A 25,699-nucleotide genomic window follows, 5' to 3' on the forward strand; every position below is an offset into this window, starting at 1 on the left:
GATCCCCAGTGTGGGCAGAGGAGAATGGTGGTGTGTGGGGAGTGGGGTCTGTGTGTTTTGGGGTCTGTGGGGATACCACATGCTGGGAAGAAAGCAGAGATTTTTTTTTTCTGCCAGCGTTACTAGGCACTTGGCATTTTTGCCTGACCTCTTAACTTAAACCAGCTGCCGTGCCAGCGCTTGAAACTTGCCCATGCTCTAAAATCCTTAACAGCTCTGTTCTGTCCTACTTTTATCTCGTTCCGGGCGATTTTCATTTCTTTAGTGCCTAAGCAAATGTTTTGTGTCCCTGGATCAAAGCTAGGGAGCATCATTTACATACTGTGGGTGAGAAGGCAGCAGACTGGAGACCATCACTCATCAGTGAAAGGATGATCATTGTTTGTTTAGCTCATTCCAAAATAATGGCTCTGCTGGGAACACCAACCCAGTATGCATCATATCTTTTATAGTATATATTAATTTAGTGTAGACATTAGGCCATCATTATTCCCTCCTTTTAATTCTTATGTATTAGCATTCAGGATTGGTTTTAACCCAGCACACATCTTTGTTATTTCATAATGTAAAATAAATAAAGCTGGAGGCAAATCTATTTTTTTTATATAAACAACTGTGAGAGAGTGATGGATATAAAGCACAGAAACATCTTTATAATTTTAAGGCTTGAATTTCAGAACACAGCATTTTCATTAAATGGTGCAATCCATTCATTTTGGAGAGACAGATATAAACAGAAGCAAATTAACTCAGTAGTTCTCATGCCTAGAATCTTTGTGATAAAATTGCCTGTTATTGTGAGTGTAAATGTTTTCAAAATATTAAAGACAAATGGAAAAAAATAGGGACGACAGGATAGGTTGCTCAAGGATGAAAACCATAAAGACATCCCCTCCAAACTCATGTACCTGGTGAAATTACTTAAAGTGAACTGCAGGAGCACAGTGAGAGGAGGACAAAGGGGGCAGGCCATACATTTTTTTTGTTTTTATGATGGATAAAGCTCTGGGAGAGTATTTTCATTTTTTTTTTTTTTAATATTTGCTGTGCATACTAGAAAATTCAGCTCCTGGATGATTGTCCAGGCAGAGAAACAGAGGTATCACAAGCAACAGTAGGACGAAAGCTGAGGTGTTGTGCTGGGGAGGACTGTTCCCTCCACCTGCTCTGGGGGGGAAAGAGAAGCTGGAGCATTTCCAGCCTGACCTGAAATCATGGATTAGTGAGAGGGAAGAAGCGTTGCACGATGCAGCACCTCTGTGTAATGTCTCCAGCTGAGCCCACCAGTTAAACATTGGAGCACACCAGTTAGACTGGGGGTGGCCAAACCCCAGGTCTTGTCCCTGCTGCTTCTCCTTGGAAGGACAAGACACCAGGGATAGCGTGAATACCTCCTTTAGCCAAACCCTTAATCTGTACTTGACTTTTCTAAGTCACTTGCAGGGCTGCGGTTTTCACAGATGTTAATTGCCACAACATCAGTTGCACTCAAGAGCAAAAGTAAAAAATCAGGCTGGGTCGCTCTGCTGTGCTCTGCCCCTGGCCCTGCCGGGCAGTTTGCATGCAGCGAGCAGGTTGTCCTGGAGAACACACTGAACGGTGGCTTTGCAGGCACACTCACAGCACAGCTGGGGTGAGCACCAGTGTGCTCCCATCCACCAGGCCTCATTGACAGCACGCCAGGAGCCAGAGGGCTGAACATAATTTGCATGTAAATATATAAAGGACTTTAATCAGAGATAAATCCACAGAGTCCTTGTCGTTATTGTTTTATTTACAGAATACTCTCATTGTGTAGATGGGTTTCAAAATATGCTGACAAGAGATAGTGTGTATATTGGATGCCTGAATGAACTGAAACCACTTGGGACATCAAGAAAAAGAGTCAACGCTCTCATTCCTCCTGCCAAAACCTGTGTGTTTGCATGTGCTGTGGAGAGAAAGCACAGCTCGGTGCACAGCAGTGCCAGCAATGGAGGCATGTGCGATGGATGGGCTGGATGATGGAGGCATGCACGGTGGAGGGGCTGGACGATGGAGGTGTGTGTGACGGACAGGCCCGACAGCGGCATTGCCATTGCTGTTGCCGTTAAATCGGATGTTCCCCGCTGGAACAGTGGCCTCCAGCCTGGGCAGGCTGCTGCCGCCGGGCGCTCAGATGGGTGGGAACAGTTGTGGACTGCCTAGGACGAGGCACCCTGCAGCCTGCGGCAGGGAGCACAGAGCGCCCCGGTGCCGGGCCGTGCCCTGAGCGCGGTGTGTCTGCTGCCTGGCCACGGCGGGCGCACGGCGGCCGGAGCGCAGGTCCCCGTGCGGCGGTGCGGTCCGTGCCTGCAGCGCGGCGCAGCGCGGGCTCCGCTCCCGCTCCCGGTCCCGCTGCAGCGGCTCGGCCACGTGCCCACCGGAGCGCGCACCCGCACCTCAGACGCCGCGCGGGGGGCGGTGCCGGTGGAGAGGGCGTGGCCCCGCGAAGGGGGCGTGGCCGAAGCGGCCGGGGCGGTGCTGGGGGGCGGCGGCGCGGGGTCTGCCGGGAAGGGCCGGCGGGGCGATGGCGGCGGAGCGCGGCCGGGCCGGCCCCCCGCGGTGGCGGCGGCTGCTGCGGCGGCTGTGAGCGGCGGCGGTGGCGGCGGCGGCGATGCGCGGCGCTCCCGGCGACGATGGAGGACCGGTCCCACAAGGTGCTGCTGGCGCTGGTGATGCTCTTTCTCTTCGCCGTGATCGTGCTGCAGTACGTCTGCCCGGGCACCGAGTGCCAGCTCCTGCGGCTCCGCGCCCTCAGCCCCGCCGCCGTCGCCGACCCGTACCGGGCGGAGGACGAGACGCCGGCGCGTTTTGTTCCCCGTTTCAATTTCTCTGCCGGCGACTTGCTGCGGCGGGTGGACTTCAACATCAAGGGGGACGACCTCATCGTCTTCCTGCACATCCAGAAGACGGGCGGCACCACCTTCGGCCGGCACCTGGTCCGCAACATCCAGCTGGAGCAGCCCTGCGAGTGCCGCGCCGGGCAGAAGAAGTGCACCTGCCACCGGCCCGGCAAGCGGGAGACCTGGCTCTTCTCCCGCTTCTCCACCGGCTGGAGCTGCGGGCTGCACGCCGACTGGACCGAACTCACCAACTGCGTCCCCTCCGTGGTGGACAGCAAGAAGGAGGTGCGGCTCCGGCCCTCCAGGTGAGGCCGTGCGGGAGCGCCGGGCCTTCCCCAGGGGAGCTTCCCGTGGACCCCGAACCCCGTTCCCGGTGCGGGGCGGTGGCGGGGCGCCGGTGCGGCGGGACAGGCCCGCTGGGCGCAGTCGTGGCGGGGATGCTGCTGCGGTGGGGGGTGAGGAGCGGGTTGTGAGCTCGGTCGGTACCGGGCACCCCGGCACGGAGCAGGCTGCAAACCGGGCTGCAGCGAGGGCTCCGGGAGCCCAACCGGCCCGGGGCTGCCGCGGTGGGTGCAGCGTGTCTTGAGCTTTGCGTAGCAAACAAGACCTGACCCCGCTCTGCTGCGAGTGGTTTCCGTGGTGTCCCGCGGGCTGTCGCGATTATCACTGCTGGCGGGAAAGGCGCAGGAGTTGCAGCGCCCGGCCCATAGCAGCAGTGAGCACCGCGCACGGTGACACGCGACCAGGCCTGGCAGCCCCCGGCCTGGGGACCCCCCGGTGCGGCCCTTCCAGGGCTCACAGAGAAGCCAGGGTCCTCCAGCTGCCTGCAGTCTTCCCCCAGAGCTTTTCCATCTCTGGCAAACCACCTGGTTGTACTAAGCTCCCTGGGTACACATGCTATAGCTCCTGTGTACACCAGGAATTAATTCTGGTTTTAAGAGTGTTCATGAGCCACAATATCACGTTACAGCTGAAGTTTAGTTTATGTGTATGGTGGCCTTGCAAAGTAAAGGTTACTCTTATGGTTGAATTTTACCTGCAGATATTTGCATCGTCCTCCAGCCTTAACCTTGTTTTTTTGGGGGGGTTGCATTTTGAATTGTCGTGACACTGCTCCCTTAATCTGTGCACCTCCCTTTGAAGTTGCTAACCTCGCCTGACCATAGCTAGGCGGTTGTCTGAGTTCTGCTGCTGCCTCTCAAAAGCCCAGCTGCCTCATTCTCCTGAGCAGCGAAGACCTGCTAACCCAGCTCCTGGAGCTGTTTGATTCCAGCATGCCTTCAGTTTTAAGAGACCAAGTAGCTTATCCGTGGCTGTGCACACAGCTGTACCATGTAGCAGAACAGCTCAGGGTTTTAGGGTCTTTTGACATTGCTTTGCTGGGAAAATAGAAACTAGGGTATCGCTCCTATTGCACTGTTAGACTAATGGCAGGTGCCCTTACAATGAGGGTACTGTTATATATCATGCTATCTGAAGTCAAGTCTAAACACAAATTCACTTGAAATAGACAGCAATTTCTTCCTAGAATTCCTTTTATATAGTGTGACACTACACTGCCATCTAGTAGAAAAATGGTTAGCGTCATTATCTTCCTGTACCCAAGAAGCAGCTCTTTATGAGACTTGGCTATTGTGATTCGTGCTCTTTTGTTTCCCCTATTGCTTTAAAATATAATTGTCTCATTTTTGTGACATCCCCTTTGCAGACATCAGGAAATTCCTTGCCCTCTGGGTCTGTTAGCTTCCAGGTTTCAGGCTGCTGAGCCTTGCAGGCTACGTACTTTATTTTACCTGTCCTATAAATATGTTGTTTGTCAGCAGAAATGGAAATTGCATAATGCGCGCTCTCCTTTGCTGAACAGCTTCCAGTGATCTCTGTTTCTCTTCCCCCAGAGGTGGGTCTGGCCTGCGGAGTTGTAGCTGTGGGGCAGGGATTCCTTTCCTCCCCCAGAGACAGGGCTGTCTGTGCTTGGGGTTAGTCGTGCCCTCCCGAAATTGGGGATAGTCCTTGTCCCAGACCCCCACCGCCTTAGGCAGAAGGGAACACCAGGCTTGGAGAGCTGAGTGTTTGTTTGTAGCTTTTGGGTTTATGTGTAGTGTTTCGTTGGTGTTTGTATTTTTTTATCCTGTTAGATTACCAAACATGCTTTTGTGAGTCAAAACAGAAGCATTTCATGTACCTGCCCAAGGGTTCAGAGTGATGGTTCCTCAATCCAGCAAACCACATACATCATCATAGCTGACTTCTGAGAGGTTTCTGAGACTCGTGACTTGGGATTCAAGCCAGGAGAGGGGGATGAAAACGAAGCTGTGGTGATTTTGTGTTAGGTAGAGGTCTAGTCTCTCAAAGGCTTTGAAATGATGTTGTATTTTTAATAACCTAATTACACAGCTTGTTTCATAGCTACAGTTATTCTCCCAAATAATGTCTTGACAAGCAATTATTTGGGCTGCAACTTTTACATGTTTAAAAATACAGGAAGAGAAGAAGTTCTTAAATGAACAATGGTCCCTTCAGCCCGCTGTAATACCTTGTCTTGAATTTTATTTTGCATTCTCAATTTAGCAATGTTCAGCTGATGACTAGTTAACCGACACCTATTTCTAGTGCCAGTAACAGCCGCTAATGTAAGCACTTTCTGGACAGATAATAGCTGCTTTCAGAGCAGCAGTAGGTGTGGGATGAGGGTGTCTGAGCGGAGCAGCCTGGCTGGCTCTGAGCGGGGCCAGCCTGGCTCTTCCTGCACTGGGGTTTTTGGGGGGAGGCCTGGTGGTCCTGGGTGGTTTGTGCTGGTGGGAAGGGAAGGAATGGGACAGCCCTGCTGTGCAAATCCTGGGAGTGACTTGGAGGAGTGCAAGATCCGTTTGGGGAGCATCGTCAGGGCAGGGAGCAGGATTTGGTCAGCAGCAGAGGACCGTTTCCTCCAGTGAAGCTTGGCTTGACAAGGGTGCAAATTCCTGTGTTTATAGTCGAGGTGATTATAGAGTGACACCTCCTGTAAGAGTGATTTGAACTGCTTGGCAGCTGCATAATGCAGTCTGCAGGTACTGTCTTTGGGCTGTGTAGCCTTGTCTGGGAATAGCCAAGTGAGTGGTCATTGTTCCAGCAAACTTTTTAGCCTGTGTGTGATTACTGTGCCACAGACCTAAGCCGCTTAGCTGGGCTGTTCTGTAGGGGCCTTTTCTCTTGTTTAAAAGCTGAATCTTTGTTAGTGTGGAGCACACCCTGTCCTGGACCCGGTAATGTTCCGCACTAGTTACAGAGCATCACCATGATGTGGTCTGATGGGATCAACCTGAAGGGTGTGTCCATGAAGAACCTTGTTGGCCTGCAGCATTTGTCTTCCAGCCTCCGCTCTTGATCCCATCACTAGTTTGCCTGTTTTCTTTGAGATTTGCAGGCTTGGAGGGCAGATTCCTGCCCCAGAGCAGTAGCAATACTCAGGATGGCTGTCATTATGTTTGTTTTGTTTTGTTTTGGATTTAACATGATGGTGCTTTCCTGTCTATGACCATATAGATTCCTAAAATTTGCTTACCTTTGTAGTGGTGGCATGTGCTTCTTAATAAGCAGTAAGTAGCTAAACAGATCTCCCTCCTCCTTTGGCCCTTCCTTCCCTTAGAGGAACGTGAATCTCTGGGCATGGGGAGAGGTGTGTGTTTGTTTGTTTTTTTCATTCTTGGGTCCCATCAGGGTCCATGTTCTGTACATCCACATTCCTGCTTATCTCCCGTTCCACCAGCACCTCTCACCATCTGGAAATCTTGGGAGAGGGAAGGGGAAGGCGAAGGCACAGGCACAGCTGATGCTTTGGGTGCTCTGGATTTGCTGCTTGGGAGGTTGGTGGAATGGGCTGATGGTGGTTGCAAAAAGGAGGGGGTTGTCTCAGCCGCTTGGCACTGGTGGTGAGAAAGGAGAAATGTGCTTTTTCCTAGTCATGAGTGACTGACTTGGGTCACTTGATTGATTGTGGAAGTCTCAAAGCTTTTGGCACACTGAACTGAGGCAGCATCCAAAGTAACTCTGCGTGAGAGCATCACAGAACTGAGATTTCACTCAGCTCTGGCTAATTATTATGGGAAGTATCTACCAGACTTGTCTATAGCAATAAATTCAGTGGCACCATTGCAAGAAACAAAAGGCCTTGGGGTTAGACTGGAAAATGTAATGAGACATGGGAGCAAATACAGATACCTACATTCTTAAGTGGTGTCATGGCTTCGTACCCTTCTCAAGTGAGAGATGTAGCTGTGAGTAAAGGTTGGACTGTATTTGGTGTCCCTCCTGGCTGGCATTAAAGGAAAGAGATGTTCTCTGTTGAGAGGAGAGCAAGCTTGCAGAACAGTGTCTGGAGCCAGAAAGTCTGAGATTGGAAGAAACTTTATGCTGCTTGTACAAACCTGTTGGACCAGGACCAGAGATGGTGCCTACTGGCTTTTGGGAGGCCTGATGCTGGCACCACGTTGTAGCGATGTGGGAGAGAAGCCCCTGGCAGTACATGCATGTTCTTGTCCTTACATGTTAATTAAACTCTTCTGAATTAAGTCTTACAGAAGCCTGAAGAAAAGACGTGTTAAAACATTTCCCAGGAAACTGGAAGCGTTTCCTGTGTGTGGGTGCGTTGGCTGAACAGATTAATCGTCTTCCTCTTGGAAATGTTGTAGGATTGGCATCTGCAAATCTCATGGGCTGCATGGTCCACCGTGGTGTGCCTGACTCCTTGCAAGCCGGACTGCTGGCAGAGCCACATGAAGATGATGGCTTTGCTGCCGCAAGTGTTGCCATCAGCTCTGGCCTGGCCTCACATCTTGCTGGAGAAGGCTGGGCTCTGCACTTGGGTTTTCCCAGTAAGCTGCTTCTGTATGGAAGGGGAAAAAAACCCCGTGTATTGCTGCCAAGGAGAGAAAAATCACTTGGGGGGTTTGCTTGTTAGGGAGAGGCCCACTCAACAGCTGTGATTGAAACAGCAAAGGTGACAGACAGCTGTGCAAGGGGATGAGCTCTGTTCTTTCACCTGCAGTGGAATTTGGGGAATAGTTAAGCCCCATAAATCAGCACTCAACCCCTTGCATGCAGGAGAGATGCTGTAGAATCCTGTGGTGCCCTGAGGCTTGGGGTGGATAATAAAGGCTTCAGCAGAAGTTAAACAATTTAAAACCTCTGGATGCTGGTGGAGCAGACGCCACTTTCAAGGATGGGGTCCCCCAGCGCAGTGCTGCTGGTTTGGGGGTGAAGCCTGGCCAGGGGGACTGCTCAGGGAGGGGAGGGGGCCAGCACGGCTGAGCTGGAGGCTGTGAGTGAGCAGATGGGGTGACCCGAGGTAACTTGGGTCCTGGCCAGGGCACCGGGATGGTGCCTGCTTGTCCTTGAAGTACACGTAGTGAAACTCCCTGGGAAAAACTCTGCAACAATTATAAAGCCAAAAACAAATGAACAAACAAAAACCCACAAAAAAAAAACAGCAAAAAAACAAACAAAAAATGCCCCACAAAACCATACTGAAGTGTCTGCGCAGATGCTGCCAGGCACAAGTGACTCCGTGATGCTTCATTTATCAGCGGGATTTCCTAATGACCGTGTTTGTTTGGTGTGGTGGCTCTTGTGGCTGCAGGATGAGATATGTGGTGAATATTACCTTGCCACCTGTAAATTGGTGTCAGTAGCAGCTGAATTTCCCCCCCTGGCACCTGGTGGGACCAAAGCTGGGTCTGGTTTTGGGGTGTTGGAGGCAGCGGGCCAGCCTGCAGAGCAAAAAAGGGGCTTCGAGGGGAAGGGCAGGGGGTTGCTTTCGTAAGTGCAAGTGGTTCCTTCACTTAATCCCATTATAGGGCCTGACCTTGAAGGTCTTGATTGTAAACGTAAGTTCATGGTTTTTGTTAAGTTTGGACTACACAAAGTTCTCTAAATTGATATCACTGGTTTTGCAGATAAAGTGTTGGACTTATTAAAGGACTTCTTAAAAGGATTAAAAAAATCATTTTCCATATTAGGTCTCTTCAGTTCTCCTTTAAATCTTTAATAAAGTGCAAATTGACTTTTAGTTATTTAAAAGTGTTTCCTACTGCCTTTTATTTTAATTTCAGGGTATTTTTGTGGGTAGAGGAATGTTAGCTGTTGGAAAATTAAATTACAGTGATTGCAGTAGAGCAAGAACTCCTTGCACTATTTATTGCATTTGTTATCAGAGTGGGTCCTCCCTAAAGGAGAGAGTGGGAATATGAAACTGTGGCATGGTGCTGTTGTACTGAGACACGATTACTTTTTCTTGAAAAGGTGCTTTTCTGCTATTTTTTTCCTAAGAGCTAATAAATATTATAATGAAGCTATAAATACAGGTGTTGACTGTATTAAAATAAACACAGATTGTGCCTTGTGATTCCTCTTCATAACTTTACAACCTTTAATAAAGGTTAGCAAAGGTGCTTGAACATTAAGCACCACCATTAGGTTATTTATTTTTATAAAAGACAGATTTTCAAGTTTAACAAGTTGAGCATCAGTTCTGAGGCATATTAGCTGAGATTAATTTGTCCCTCATTTATTTAATCTGAATTGTCAGGAATCGTGTTCTCTACTGATGTAAGTGTTGGCAAAAAGGACTTATTAGTAGATTTGATTGCTTTTTAAATTTAACTAGCAGAGATGCACTGGCATGCCTAAGAGAATTTGTCTGTTTCTTGTGAACAGTTCAGTGGCTAATGAATCACTTCAATGTACTTTTCTGAAGGAAAGCAGAGCAATTTAAATGTTCAATGCATTGATTTACCTCAAATGGATTAGGCCTCTGTGTGCAATCCTTTGCATTAATTTGCTTTCTCCACAACTGTAATAATAAAGGCAGCATTTCTGGACAGCATCAGCCCAAATTAGCTCACATAACTTGCTAGAAAGCAAAATAATTAATATGTGGCTGAAAATGGGATGTGGGAATGGATCTTTCTGAGAGGACATGGGTCTTGAGGTGCCTGGTCTGCCCTGGTGAGCACCAGCTGAGTGGAAGGAGGAGAGAATTGTGTCCAAAGTACTGATGATTTCCTGACTTCCTTATGAAAAAACCACAACAACAGCATTTGTAATGTGTTGCAACTTTGAGATTTGTTGTGTGTGTGGCCAGATTTGTTTTTAAAATTAATGAGGAAATGGTAAAAAAATCTGTAATTTCAGCAGATTTGAGCATATTTTATTTCTGTAGTAACTTTTCAGTCCCTTCTTGCCCTCCCTGTAGCATCCAGTCTGGGCTCTCTCTGTCCTTGCGGAGCAGTCGGCTGCCAGGACGCAAAACTCTCGAGTAATTCTTCATTTAACCACTTAGCCGCAGAAATGGCGCCTGGGCTTTGTTTCGCGCTGCGGGGATTACTGTGGCCGAGCAGCCCTCGCGACTCTGAGCCTGGTTTGGAATTACCCTTGTAGGGCTTCTTACATACTCGTGAGGATTAATTTTCCAACCCCTTCTCAGTCGGCTAATTCCCGTTGCCGGGCAGCTGCCTGCCCAGATGTTCATCTGCGGGGAAGCGGAGCGATGGAGCATTCCGAGCCGCTGCCTCCCTCCCTTGGGAGCCCAGTGCCCTGCTCCCAGTCTGGAGCTGGGCTGCTCACCTGAGGTTGAAGCACCTTGGATGGGAGCGAAGCCGAGCAGGACGGGAGATGCGGGACGGCGTTTTTGTGCGGGGGGATGAAGGCAGCATCCCCCCGCTCCTGCCTTCCTCCTCCTCCTCTTCTTCCTTGGCAGCTGGCACCGGATTATTGTTTGTGATTGATTGCTGACGCTGGCAATTGTACAGTGTGTTCTGGGACTAATAGGGTAGCACCGAATTATTCAGGCGTCATGGAAATGAATCACATTTGTGATGAGTAATAAGTAGCAGACTTTGGTATTTATGAATAATTAACACAGTAAAGTTTTTCTTAAACAGACATGAAGAAATGATTTAATTTCTACTGTGAACACTCTGTAAAATTAATGAAAGATAATTGCATTTGCTAATGCGAGACTAAGAAGCCAAAGCAATCTATTATTTTGTGTTGAAGTTCCTATTGCTGATATAAACGGTGAATGTATGATTCCTTCAATATGTTTTTGTTGGGTGGGACCTGTGTTTAACATCCAGTGGGGTGCTTTTTGTTGAAATAAAATGCCTCTTGGTAAACACTTAACTCACAGTTGCTGTTTCTATCCACTCAGGTATCTCTGGGTGGGTACGTATGTATGCGTATAACAAGATAATGTTTTTGAATGAGTGGCAATTAGGACCAGCTTTTTTTCCTCTCCCCTGGCTCTAGCCTTCTTCCTCAGCTATTCATGCTTTTAAAGGCAGAATCCATTTAAGATATTGCTTACATACAGCTTTGAGTGAAATCTCCATTTATTTAGTCTTGAAAAAAAAAAATCATTAGTCTTTAGAGGCCTGTAAGTCGTAAGATCCATTAGGAGTGAGACTCAAATCATGTTACTTCTTGGTTCTCAGCTGCTTATCCAACTCTGAAGGAGCCAAACTTTTGATGTGATATAACTAAGTATATGCAGCTATGAGGAAGATAATCTTGCGGCATTAAACGATTTTGCACATCTCCATAAAAGCATGAAGAAGACTATGCCTTTCATGAGATCCTTGTAGCAAATGCTCCTAAATTCCCATAATCAAAAAGACTGTTAATTTTTGATGCTCTTAGAGGCCCAAGTAGCATGAAGATCAATTCTTCCTTTACTCCATTTTGTGCTGAGTGAATTAAAACCTTGCAAGGCTTCCAGCAGTGGGAATCTGCTCATTCAGACTGCTGTTTGAACTGTGGGATCCATCAGCAAACACCCAAATTGAGTGAATAAAGTACTCTCTGCCACTGATTATTTTGTCCAAGCTTCCTTGTGTTCAGAGTAAAGCAACTGTTTGAACTCCCATATTAAGAAAAACAGTATTTCCTTGGTCAAAGCCAGAGAAGCTGCTTTTGAGAGTTATGTTTTTGGGGTAAGGGAGGGGAGAGCATTTCCTTTTGCCTGTGGGAAAGCTATTCCCTGGAGCAGCCCAAAGCCATTTGGGGGCTGTTTTGTTTTGTTTGTTTGTTTTCTTTGGATTTTGAGGAAAATTACTGGGAACATGCTTGTGTCCAGCCTGAGCAAAACTTACCAGGTACTTTCTCCCTTTCTTTGGAAGCAGCTAACTCACCTTGACAGGGAAGATGCTGCGGGACTCATCCTCCCACAGTCCTCGTTACCTGCAGAGGACTTTAAAGGGGCTGGATGTGGGTGGCCGCATCTCTCCATGCGATGCTCCCAGAAGAGCAGCTGGTTTTGTTCCTCCTGGAGCTGATGTTGCCAACTGTGGATGGGGAGGAAGATGGCTGTGTGGCATCTGCCTTTCACAGAGCTGTTTGTTTTTCTGTGGGGGTGTTGGATCTAATCAGTACACTGGTAGCACGGAGAAGTAAAACAAATGTGCTCAAGGAAATGTCAGACACAACAGGATGTGTCTGCCTGATGATAGCTGAGTGACTTGCAAAAACGTAAATGGCATAAATTAGGCTTTAACTCCTTCAATTCTTCTGTGCTCTGAGTCAGTCACTAGAAAAAGTTTTTGTGTTGGCATTGTCTCACCATTATTCCTATTTGTGCGTCTTTAACTGAAACTTCAATAGCTTTTTTTCTTTTTGGTGATTTCCAATAACTTGATGTCAATAAAAACTAGAGGAGAGTTTTGACTTTCAAATAAAATTGACTTAAAGGTCAGTTGTTTGGATTTCTGTTGGTGGGCTGCTCCTGGAGTTGTCTTGTCTGCATGGGAGAAAAGCGGTGGCCAGACATGCGTGTGGGATTTGAGAAGCCAGGACTTTACACCTGGGATGAGTCCCGTCTCCATCACCATGCCTGTCTTCTTCCTCTCAGCCTCTGCCTTGCCTGTGTAATTCAGCTCTTGATATCAGCATATCTTTCTCTGCCTATGTAGCGTGAAGGATGTTGGATTTCCAGGCCTGGGTGCTTTTAGTGCCTCTGTTGTTTGTGCACGGCTAATCTTAGGTAGAGGTGCTGGACATGTTTTTAAGTATTTAGATTGAATTTGGAGAAGCAGTAATTTTTGAATATAAACCAAATGTACTGTGCTGGCTGGTGACTCCAGCCTGCTGTGTACAGTGCCCCGTGCTGGTATCCTGGCTGTGGTGCCGGTTCCCTTCCTGGGAAGGGAGGAGGGAAGCTCACCAAGCATGTAGCTGCTGGTGTGTGGTCACACTGCTCGGTGCTTTCGTGCCAGAGCTCTTGCACGATCTAGTTTTCACCCCAATTCATTGATGAAGATGTCTCTGACTTCAGTCTTTGGGCAGGACTACTTGGGAAGATTAGAAGCCCGGTACGCTTGTCCTAAACTGTGGTCTAAGTGTGCCGTAAAGGTACGTCTGTGAGCCTGATGCTCTGGTTTGCAGAAAAGCACAATGAGAAAAGTGAGGACCTGCTCTCCTAAATAGGAGACATTGGGTATCTAACACCAGGTGTCCTGACCAAAGTCAACAGGAATGAAATATGGCTGCTCTCCTTTTGGCTTTTGCTTTATCTGGTCGCAGTGGGTGACTCCTAGTGCTGCATCTGCTCGGAGTGGAGAGGATTAGACCATCGGAAGGCAGTAGTAGCAGAGGCCTAAGAGAAGCTGTAGTTGGTTCCTTATATCTCTTGAACACTCCTAGTTTGCAAAACTATCCTATATAACCATTTAAACCAGTCCCGCTACTGGAACAGGTCAGAGAGGCCCCAGGTAAGCCCATCCTCTTGCATATAACTGATGCATTTTGCAAAGCAGAGTTATAAATGCCTTTTTTTCATCGCTTTTCCATAGGAAAGGCAGAGAAGACAAATGAAAAGAGTAGTTGCACCTGCAGCTACTTCTCCTGAGAAGCTGCTGGCTCACTTTCCATGCTACTGCTTGCGTTTTGGATGTCAGCAGCATTCTGGGTTCAAATATGAGCATTCCTAGAATTTTTATGGATAGAGACAACTTCCTCATTGAGTTAGATTTATGGGGTAGTGCTGAGGTTCAGCTGATAGTACCTGCTGGAGTTTGGTGATCACAGCTTGCTAGCAGTGATGCAGAACAGCTGAAGAAGAGGGCGATGGCTAGGGGTGAATTTTGGCTGGGGAATAGTTCTGCAAGCTGTCTTATCACCCAGTGTTTTGCAGAATATTCAACCTGCTACCATGTGCAAGAAGAAATTGCAGTTTTGCTGGAATTACAGTCAGCAGAAAACATTACACAGAAATGTTAGAGCGCTGCTGCCTTGTGTTTGGATTACCAAGCTCTTCTGCTGCTTGCAAGGACAAAAGTGTGTGAATAACTATCCTTGTCTGCAAGCGTGGCTGGGTGCATTGGACATGAGGTTTGGTACAACACGGCTTTTGGAAAAATATGCCCTAAATCTTTTTTATTTCGTTTATTATCAGGATGTTTAACTGAAGGCACATAACTGAGAACAGTGCTGATATTTCTGGAGAAGGGATTGGAAGGAGGCTGTGCATCACTAGGTTTAAGATGTGCACAAACTATACCTTGTCAAGCCTGAATGCTATTGTGTGGACAAAAGTACTTTAAGTATATGCTTAACCAATATACTTAAAGGGTTTAGATGTATTGCAAAGTGCTTTGCAGAATAAGGGTCAGTTTAATGGTGTCAGCACCTCTTCTTGCCATGTGGTGGTGAAGTTTCCTCCTCTGCAGAGTTGGGATTTCATGTCTTTGCCAGGGATGCCAGCTTTCCCTGCTGTAGTTCTCATTCTGCTACAGCTTCCAACTGGCCAGCACTGCAGCTGTGTGTGCACCACGATGAACAGAGGGTGTAGGGCCTGGAGGCTTGCTGAGACAAGTGAAAATTGAGATTCAGTGTTACAGGGCCCAAAGACCCAGAGAACAGCTTTGGGTAAGCTGATGCGTCCATGTGACGATGTCCATCCTGGCTGGTGTATCGGATTTGGGTTGGGGGCTTGGAGAACTAGAAGCAACAGCTGTTTCAGACTCAGTGTAACAGCCAGACCTCTGCAGGAGAAGTCTGTAGGAATAAATGCCTTTCCTGGGCGGGTTTGGTTTGAGGGTATAGGGAAAAAGGCAGATTTTAGACCTCTTTTCCACCACCACCCAAAAGGCCAATCCCTTTTATAAAATTGGTCAGTGTATCAGGCAGCACAGAGGAAAAAAAGACACAGAAGGGATTTAAGAATAGCTGAGCTCATGGTGAGATAAAAATTTCTTAGAGCCTGGATTATGGAAGGATCCGGTTATTTGTAAAATATATAAGCAGATTCTCTGCCTCAGCCGTGGTGGCTCAGGAGTTGTTCTGGGGGATTTGATCGTGTGCTCAGCCCGTCCTGCTGCTCTCCCAGGTACGGCTGGGGTCTGGAAATTGGGAGTTAAGGCTGATGACAATTTATGGATTAAATGTTGGAAATTAACTATAGTCGGGAAACTGCAAATACAGGCTTTTTAAAGGAATCTAAGGTTTTCTTGTTTCTTGTGTAAAGGGTTTGTTTTGCTTTTCCTGTCATGTTATTTTCCTGGAATTAGCAGGGCAGTTTTGCTTCTGCTTTTCCTCATGCATCACCTGAAGTCATGGAGGTAAATTGTATCCTGCAATAAACCTGTGTGTTCACGGAAGAGTTACGGGTATGAAGTACAGTATCATAGTTTTTTTTTTTTTCCCCTTACGGTAAAAATATTTAATGTCTCATATAATGTTCTATCAAGATAAGTAAAATCCTGGTCTATTTACTCCTGTGATTAAAAGATATTTTAAGGTTATTTGTAAGTCTCACAGTACATACTGGAATCCCAGTACTTGTACCTGTTGCTTGTAATGGAGGGCAGGTTGGTTAAGCCTGGGATCTGACATCTCGTGGTGATAGATACTCAAGCTGAAATCTCATCATCGAGAGAAACTAAAACAGTCTGTGAAACAAGTTGCTGTTTTTTGGCAGCAGGCATTACCAAACTGCTTTCCTGTGATTCTTACCTCTGCATATTCAGCTTACCTAGAACCTCTTTCCTTATCAAGGACAGCTTTGGGGTAGAAACCTCATCTCCTCCCTCCAAAGCCAGGACAAGTAGAAATTGTTGGACACATGAGCATTTGCAGGTGGCTTTTCCATCTAGGGCTTCATCTTTTACAATGCAGCTAATTGTTTTGGTTACAGCAGAGGACTGACTTAATTTTCTAGGGGAAGGGAAAGCGGACATCTGGGATATGATATAAAGGCAGCAGTTGCCATTCTGGGCTGCCAGAAGTCGCTGCCTTTTTGTGTTTGTGGGAGTTCGTGTTGGGCTCTATTACAGGACTTGGGAGACGTGCTTTCCTTTGTAAGTGAGTTATGGTGGAATTTATAGGTGCTGAATAGCATCTTGTCTCCCAAGGGCTAGTGCTAGTATAAGTGCTAGTGTGCTACCTGTGCTAGTGTAAGTGGTCCCAAAATTTGCAGTGTGCCAGCTGGTGGGAGTCAGTTGGGGATGTTTGGAGAAGCAGGGAGCAGAACACAGGCTTTTCAGCACGTGTGGACATCATCCTTTTATTTGACAAGCTGATTTTCATCTTTGCTTGAGCAGCCAAGATGAAACATCCCTTTCTGTTAAGAACAAAACCAAAAGCCTTCACCTCAATGCAGGTACCAGGGCTGGGCTGTGCTGCAGTCACTTATTGCATCGCTTGGCTTTGATCCTTGGTTGTGGTGTAGGAGCGCACAGTGCTGCTCAGGAAAGTACAGCGTTGAAGTGGTTTTAAGTCCCTGGTCTAGACTGGCGCCTGTGTCCCTGGCCCAGAGTAAGTTAAGATCACTCCAGGCTCTGAGCGTTGTCAGGCTCCTTGGGGTCACCTACAGCAGCCGCATCCCCTGGTGCGCACAGCCCGGCCAGCTCTTCCCTTACCGCCTGCCTTCCCTCCTCCTGTGCCCCCGAGCAGGGAGGCTGGAGGAAAAACTGCTGGGAGAAATGTCAAAAGGCTGCCTGTTCTCTTCCCTGTTTGAAGACTGGGATTCTCTTACGGGTTTTTGTTTTCTGCATGGTTTTTGTGTTAAATAAGAGCAGCATGTTTGTAAGCTCCACTGCTCCTTGGGCTGGGAGCAGGGTGAGTATCTGCCTAGCAGAGATTTGTGGTAAAATTCGTTGTTGCTGTAGTTGAACACTAACCTGAGGGATTTTTTCCCTTCTCTCTGTAAACAAGCCCATTTTTTTTTTTCCTCACTAATGGAAAATTTCAGCTGTTCTCCACTTAACCACAGTTCAGGCTTTTCCAGGAAAATGAAATGAATCAGTAATGCTTCCCTCTTTTGCTTCTTGTGTGCTTAGCTAATTGTATTATTTATAAGCTGAACAAGGGCAGACAGACACTTCTTACAGCACAGTGTTTGTTTTACTATGGGCTGAGAGGTTTTGAGTCAAATGGAGTTCAGGGATGAGCATCCAGGAGCACAAGGGCAACTTGGAGTTTCCATCCGCGGCTGTCAGGCAGGCTCTTGGTGCTGCTCGCCTCCCTTGCTACCGCTCACTCCTCCTTGCAGCTCCCAGCACTGTCCTGGAGGTTTGTTCTTCATTGTTTCACCTTTCACGTAGACTCGATGCACACTAGATTGATGTCTTGAAGCATGGGTTTAAAAATCAAATAGCAAATGGCTGCACTGTAATGGATGTTACTGCACAAGACATTATATTATAGAAGTCGCTGTGGTTAAGTGGAATATCTCTGGAATCTTGTTTTTATCAAGACGTTTATGTTCCCCTCTAATTTTTGTGGAGAGTCGTTTAGATGTTTTCCAGATTAGAGCATAATGGAACTGCTAGCTGTAAATGTTCAGAAGAACCCATTACACGTGGTGATTTAGTGGTTAGTCACAATTACTTTGGAGCTACACTGTCAAATTTAACACCAACCTTCAAAACCACGTATTGTGAAATCTGGTCATCCTTCCTGCGAGATGCTCCTCCAGCCTTCCGGAGAAGAAAAAGACATTTTGTATAGCAAGATTAAAAAAAAACAATTTGGAGGGGACAGTCAGGTGCTCTAGGAATGACTGACTGTAAGAAGCAAACCAGCAGGCAGTTTTTCCCCATAGAGTTTTAGCCTTTTTCTTCCTGCGTAATTAAAATCCAGAAGGTTGGTGGTAGCAGTGGGTTGCTGTCCTTGTTTCCCTTCCCCATGGAGCTGGAGCAGGATGGTCCCGTGTGCTGCACCGCAGGGCAGCTGCCTGCTCCTGGACGGCAAAGAGCTGGTCTCTACAGACAATTTTACTTACTGTTACCTATATATTGGCACCTGCATTAACCACAACCTGCCAGCAGAAGGTGTTGCCTCTGCTTAGCTTTGGAAATACCATATTTTCCCCACAGCGATTACCTGCTCGTTGCAGTTGGCTGCCTGTTCACCCGTCTGACCCAGCAAGGGTTGTCTGCGATGTCTGGAGCTGCACCTTCTCCGACCTCCTGGGGTGGGAATTATTTCCCTGAATTGAGCGACCTGCATCTTGCTGATTTTTGTTTGTTGAGCGGAGGTTTTATGACCTGCGGGGCTGTGTGTTTTTTTGCTCTCAGCTTGTGAGTTGAAAACGAGTTCATCTGAAGGCTGTTTTAGCGCTCTGTGTCACGGGTTTTAAGCTCGGAGTGGAGGCTGTCAAAATGAAATGAGTAAACCTGAGATTTAGAGGATGAGCGAGTAAATCCCATTAAATTTATGTGTCTTAGAGTCTCAGAACAAAATTTGGATTAAAGGATGAGCTCGTGCATTTGGGCATCCCAAAGCTCCTCAGTTGTCTTTGTTGTTTGGTCATATCTGTTTCTGCACTGGTTGGTGCTAGAGATACCCACAGGGTACCTGAAAGTGCTTCATTGACAGTATTTTAATACCAATGATTTAATAGCACACTTTTAAAAGAACATTATTTGGGATCGTTAAGACTTGGCCTTGGTTTAGAGTTCCTTCTTGATATTTGGGGGAGATATTGAAATTCTAAGTTTGTGCAAACTTGAAAGGATCAGCGATCAATAGACAGCTGAGTTTACTAGTAAACCTTTGTAAAAGTCTAGGAATTTTTAGCTAATTCAGGGCAACCCCCCCCTTCTTACCAGCTGCACAAAAATTTGTACAGTTTAAAACCTGTGTAACACATACATCATCTAACCCTTTCCTTGCCTTTGGTTTAGAAGGTTACTTTGGGGTCTCTTTTAAGTCAAGAGCAAAAGATAAACTTTAAGAAGGTGTAACTTTGGAGGCCCTCAGTTTTGTGTTGAAATTAGAGTATTCCAGGAGCTGTAACACGGCAACAAGGTCACCAGGAGCCTGGACTGCCTGGGGAAGGAGTTTGTTCTGGCTGTTGTGCCTTCGGCAGCTCATCCTCAGCTTGCTCCTGGAGGCCTCCGAAGGTCATGGAAACGTCAAAGGGGATGCTGTGACAGCCTCTGTGTGCTGAGGTGCTGCTGAACTTGATCTTGGGTTGATCTCTGGTGCTGCCCAGTCTGGGTGTTGTGTAGCCAAAATCTGCACACTCCCCATCTCGTATATCGCAGGCTCTGCGGGGGTGAGATTTCGTGGCCCAGCTCATCCCTGTTACAGACAACGGTGCCCATCCTGTTGATAGAACAGATCCTCATTCCCCAGAGTGGCACCCTCACTGAAAAGGAGATAATTCATGCCCCGCACTGTCTTCGTGATAACTTGGTTGAAGACGAGGATCCGATTAGCATTAGTGATAAGAGCAGGGTTTTGCAGTGTCAGCTGTTTTTAACGTGGTTAATGCTGTGACCACAAAATTCTAATTAGAGTTCTGTCCTGGGGTGGGAGGTTAAAAGCCAGTCTGATACCTACAAAGTGCTCCAGCCTTACAAAGAAATGTCACTGCATCGTCCTTAAATACTCGTAATGAGTGATTCCTGCTTTGCCCCGCTCTGCGGAGCCGTCTGCGGGGAGGACGCGCTTGTGCACAGCACCCGGCTGCCTGGCTGGGGCTGTTAAGCAAGCGTGCAGTTTTTTGACATTCTTCATTTTTAGAACTGGGTTTCCACATTTCGCTCTAACTGTTATCATTAGCAATTTGCTGGGCTTCATTTTGGTGATGGGAGAGCATTTTGTGATCTCTGAAGCATTCTGTAACGCAGCAGTGTAGGAGAATGACAGTACATAAACCAGAACTATATTATTGCTTTCTAAGCGTATTTTTTAAACTTTTTTTTTTTTTCCTTTAAAACTAACTCCTCTCAGCAACTCAACTGAGCATATGTATCATTGCTAACATTTTCCTAAAATCAAATCTGGTATCTGCAGGTTTTTACTGTTGCTTTTAAAGGACTAGTTTTTTTTTTCCCCCAATAGACTGTTCACCCTGCTCTCGTGACTTTTTTTCCTGTTTAATTGCTTTAGTATTGCGTCAATTCTGCTTTCACTTTTTAATTGGCACTCATATAATGTCCATGATGGAAGAGAGGGGATTTCACTGTGGAACTGAAGGCAGAGATTTGGACCATTGTGTTCTCATTTAATGAGGGCAGCACTTCTCTTTAAACCATCTCTACTACAACAACAACTGTTGTCTGCTTAAGTGAAGCCTATTGGATAAATAATACATGCTTCAGCTCTCTTTGAACAATGATAAATTAAGGCATCAATGGCAACTAATCAAGACTTTGTGCCGTGGCACAACTGAGGAGGTTGGTGTTGGCATCACGGTGGGTCCAGACTGCCATGGGTGGGAGGGATGCGGTCAGAGGAGACTTTGTTCCTCTGGCTCCCAAGTGGGTGGGTGAGAAGGGTCTCCCCTGGGCTGGTGGGGACAGCTCTGGGCCCTCTTCTGTGCCCATGGGCTTTGCATGGCAAGTTGGTCACCCCAGCATTAGCACCATGCTAAAATGGGTATAATCAAGATGACTTCAAGGTTAGAAATTTCTTCTTCCCATTGGGTTGGCATGCCCCTCTGCTCTTATATTCCCTATGCAGGGATGCTTAGATGCAGCTTTCATGCATTTTCTCGGTGTAGAGCTGCACCTGAAACCGGGCAGCACAGCCACTCGTACTTTTGCAAAGTTCTTGCCCTCTGTCCTGTGTAAACCACCCAGCTGTTTTTCTTAGCAGATGAATGCTTCAGCTTTGCTGAGTTAGTGTATAAATAGCTTTTGATAGAGGAGTTCAGCCTATATAAATGCCGTAGTGTCTTGTCTGTGATGGTTCCTGCACTTAGTATTTTAGGGTTCTTAGGGTATGGCACAGACTGCTATTGATCGCTTCTTATAGGTGCCTGTAGTTAGCATAAAACAGGAAAGTACAGCTGGTATTGTGGGCACCTATTTATATCTTGGAGCATCCGAAGAGCCTCAGAGGGGGCAGTTTGGGCCCTTCAGTGTGGGGCTGTGTGCCCAAGTCACCCCAGCGCCTGGAGCAGGGAATTCACAGCCGAACCTTCAGCTCTGCACCTGGCGCCGGCTGCGTGGGTGAGGAGGCATGAAGGAACAGCAAAGCGAGTTGCACTTTTGCATAATAACTCAGGCTCTCATCCTGCCACCTGCCCAGGCATTGTCGCTTGGAGGTCACATTGATGCAAATGTGCTGCGCTCTATGCGGGGAGAGCGTGCGTGTTCCCTGCCGCTTCACCCTTTTGAAATGCATGCGGCACAGGCCTGGAATTCAACTTAATCAGAGGCAGGAATGTTTGTACCAAGATTGGCTGATGTATTTATTTTACCCAGGATTGATTTATAAACTCTGTCTGTACCTGGAGAAGTTTGATTATCATTATAAATCCAACGTGTGGTGGATACTGAAGGAACTTGATCTTAAAAAAAAAAAAAAAAGTGGAAAATTTGAGGGCGAATTCACATTTAAATTGCAGGACTGCCTGTGGTCCTGGAGGACCTGAAGTTGGTAAGGTTGTGTCCCCTGAAAAAGGATAGCTCATTTGGGATTTATTTTATTATTTATTATATGTATCTAAAACAGGCTTAACACAGCATCTCGGTGTGTCTTAATGGTTTAGAGGTGGTAACAATAACAGTACTTTAAAAAAAGCTTAACACGCAGTTGCTAAACTAAAAGGTATTTCATTCCCTAATACGGCAATAAAAATGGAAATCCCACAAAGCAGCTGTGATACTGGGTTTTCATCTTTGATGCATAAGATTTTCAGCAAACATTAGGACCTACCTGATGAAACAGTAGCCATGTGAAAGTGCATCTGGCCTGCAAGCCAGATGTGCACCTATGCCGTGATGAAGCTCCTCGTGGCCATCATGTGAACGTTAGCAGAGCTGCTGCTTGCAGAATTTGCTTCTATGAAGTTCTGAGTGCTGGGATTTTCCTCCAAGGGCAGATGCACTGCTTTGGGGGACAAGGGGAAATCTTTTCCTGAAGAGTGGTGCCACGTATTGATAAAGTTTATTATTGAAATTGGTTGTAACTGCAGGAATGTTTGAGGGCAAGGGATATTTTTACAGAATAAGAAATTGTTTGGGATTTTTTTCTGTGTTACCTCCAGAGGAGTATCGCTTGTTGCAGCTGCCTCTAGGATTTTGGAATTGTGGGTGAAGGTACAGGTCTGTTTTTCCTTTGTTTGCTTTCCCAGCTGTTCCCTACGTGTCCCAAACAGCTCTTGTAGCCTAAATGCAGTGAGCTACTGGATGAAAGAAGGCAGCTAGAGGGAGACAGGAACAAGTGAGGAATTATTTCATGATGCAGTTGAAGGGAATGATTTTGCTGGTTGGTGAGGTGGCAGACGGCCACCTGCTCCTTCTCCCTTTCCAGTTGGCTTTAGCTTTGTTCTTGGTGGCTTTCTCCTAGAGCCCATCACAGTCATCAGAGAAGTGCGTATGGAGAGGGAAGGTCTTTACCCCAAACCACTTCACAGGAGGTTACTCCTTTGTCTCAGACCTTGCCTTTCTTACACCAGGTTGCTAAAGCCACTCTTGCATCATCTGTCCTTATCCCGGAGCAAACGTTAATGGACCCAGCGGATCTGTACTGCTGACGCAGGCAGAGGGTCCTTGAAAGCAGGCAGTGACAATGCAGAGTTGGCATTTTCCACTAGGTCTGCTAATTAATTAAGGTCACATGTTCCAGCTATTAGTTTGGCCATTGCTTTTTGCCATCAGGCAGGCAGTGTGATGCCAGGGGAGGGGAAGGGCTGTTCTCCCCTATGCAGGCGCCGCCGTGAGACCCGGGTGATGGTCGCAGGGTGCTCTCGCACTATGGGTAGGTCAGCCTGTTGGTGGAGCAGTATCATTTACTGCCCCAAGTAGGACAGTTTGTTTTATGTGGTAGTAAATGATGATAAATTCTGCATGGTGGAGTGGTTCCTTGATCTGCTGCGGTGGTGACTTACTAGAGAGTGAGGTGTTAGTAGCTGAACTTGCTAGGTGCTTGCCAGCAATGCTGAGAAGCAGACTTCGGTGTTTTTAAATAAGCAATCATTGCCCTGTTTTTTTTAACAAAAAACATGATATTTATAATCAAGACTTATTGTCGAAACCTGGAGGACATTCCAGTGCAGAGTACGTCACCTCCACGATTGTCTAGACTGGTTACCCGTGTCCCTGTTAAGCAACCTCATTATTTATTTATAGTTATTTATTATAATAAATGTGATTGCCTGCAGTGAGATGCTAACTCCACTGAGTCATATTTCAGATCGCACAGCTGTGTTGGTTGAATTTTTCAGAATAAATAAAAGGTTTGCAGCTGCACACAGAGCAGCCTCTTTGGCTGTTGGGTGGCTCCAGTAGGTGCTGCTCCTGGGAGAGGCGCGAGGGGAGGAGATGCTCAATTTTGGGGAGGAGGAGGAGGCGGCATCCTTGAAGCTCACACAGTGCCTGACCTTGGGTGTTGTCCTTGCAGGATGCAGGAGCTCGTGGAGCCCGTTGGCATTGCTGACTTCAGCAGGGACAGGATAGTACCTCAGGTGCCACATTTAAACACTTTAAAAACAGTCTGTACACAACACTAGAGGTTTTATGGATGTGATGTATTATCACAGGGATCGTGTTCTCTGTTTGCTACAGGCCCATTGGCTTTGGTAGAATTACTGAAGATTGTCAGCGACTGTGATGAAAATTTGGTGTTTATTTTTCCCTGGAGTTTTGTTGTGTGGAAGGAGCTTGTGGGCATCCTGACAGCTCTGGTTTAGTGGGAAAAAGCAGAAACTTGGAGTTATCCAACTTCTGCCCAAAGAGAGGGTCTTATTTTTGACCAGTTACCCAAAATCTGCGTTCCTCTCAGCTGTTTGGCTGAGGAGGGGAGGTTGACAGTAAAGCTGGAGATCTCTCTCTGCCCTTTCTTCAGAACAGGAGAGAACTGACCAGGGAAAACAGTTTAATTGCTCGCTCTTTCTAAATAGCATTCAACCTAGAAATGGTCCTTGCTTTTTCTTCCCGTGGAGTCTCAGGTCTGTATCTTCTGGGACCATCCTTGCTGCTGTCCTGGTTGTTCAGCCTCTTTCAGAAGCTCCTCAAAGCTTCTCTGTGTGGATTCCACTAAATTTTGGGCATGTTCTACTTGTATGTGCCTGGCCTCTGGGTGTATCTTGATTGCTTCAGCTCCTTCGCTTTAGGGACAAATAAGCTCATTTATTTATACTAAATGACGTGTAGCCGTCATACCCATCTGTTTGGTGGGGTGGGACCCAAGCCTTATGTGGAAGACAACCTTGTACGCTGCCAGGGAATGGTGGAAAGCTCATCCAGTGGTATATTTTATATGTATTCTGAGTGGCAGGATTATGTATAGTAGATGTGTTTTGGTTAGGTTGATCTGATGGCAACAGATGGTCAAAATGGTTGAGCTTGGCTTGATGGATGTTTTCTTTCCTATAGAACTTAATTTTATTAAAGTGTGAAAGAACATTAAGTTTGGCATTTTATGAAATTACTTGAGGGAGCTGAAGTTATTTGTTCCCATTTGATAAAATACACAAAGGCCAGAAGGAATGAATGATTCACTTCTCGACTGTCAGCTGTGGTGGAAAAATGAGGTGAAGCTGGATTCGTGATTTGAAAATCTGTTCATCAGCACTGGAACTTGTCAAAACATAATTTCATCTTGTTAATTTTAGTGAGTTATTGACTCAAAAGTAAATCATGAAGATTTGTACAAGGAGAGGAAAACGGTGTTTTACAGTGAGTAGATTTTTTTTAAGCTTGATTTTTTTTCTTCAAGGGAGATTTCATAAAACTTCACGCTGTTATAAAGTTAACATGCTCTTGCTCCAGTAATGCCTGTGCAAATTGCAGAATTTGAGGTTTAATCATGCGCCATCAAATTCCATTTTCAAATTTAGAGTTAAAACAGACTTTCAGGCTTAAGTTATCCTGCTCACTTTCATTTCAGTGCACATAAAGTGGCAGATAATTATTGTGCGTGCTGTATTTCTCTCATTAACATTAGTAGGTTAGTATTACAGCTTCTGACAGACCACAAATAATTAATGGGTACTTCAAGTATGACTTGAAAGAAAAAAGAAAAGAATTGTACACAGTGAAATAATGAGTGTCTTGCAGCAGAGACTAAGTAAATGACTTAAGTCCACATCAGCTGAAAGTTAAACATAAAACCTGTTCAAGCTTGTTAGCTAATCTCATCCATAAAACTAACTGCCTATTCTTCATGGATGTTAACCCAGTTATACTAATGTTTTAAGGTAAAAAAAACCTACAAAAGTGGAAAAGTTACTTTTTAAAAGGGAATAATAAATGAGCTTTTCTGCTGTAATTAAGCAGACTGTTGATGAAGCAGACCTGTGGGCCTATTCAGACACTGCTATTCATGATGTACAATGGGTTGTGTTCAGTCACCGTTGTTGAATGTGGCTGACCAGCCACGTCCCAAGAAAGCTGCTGGGATGGGGACTT

The 25,699-nt window shown here is 46.5% G+C and overlaps 1 protein-coding gene across 1 annotated transcript in view; it reads left to right on the plus strand.

Annotated features, from left to right (window-relative positions):
• The first annotated feature begins 2,495 nt into the window (after window positions 1-2,495).
• HS6ST2 (heparan sulfate 6-O-sulfotransferase 2) overlaps window positions 2,496-25,699 on the plus strand; it is a 131,361-nt gene continuing 108,157 nt past the window's right edge. Inside the window, exon 1 of the mRNA XM_013372027.3 lies at window positions 2,496-3,169. Coding sequence (XP_013227481.2) covers window positions 2,658-3,169 — 512 coding nt within the window. The 5' untranslated portion in view covers window positions 2,496-2,657. The remainder of the gene's footprint in view (window positions 3,170-25,699) is intronic.

The sequence above is a fragment of the Columba livia genome, chromosome 12, assembly GCF_036013475.1.
Source record: "Columba livia isolate bColLiv1 breed racing homer chromosome 12, bColLiv1.pat.W.v2, whole genome shotgun sequence".
In the NCBI taxonomy this organism is placed as follows: Eukaryota; Metazoa; Chordata; class Aves; order Columbiformes; family Columbidae; genus Columba; species Columba livia.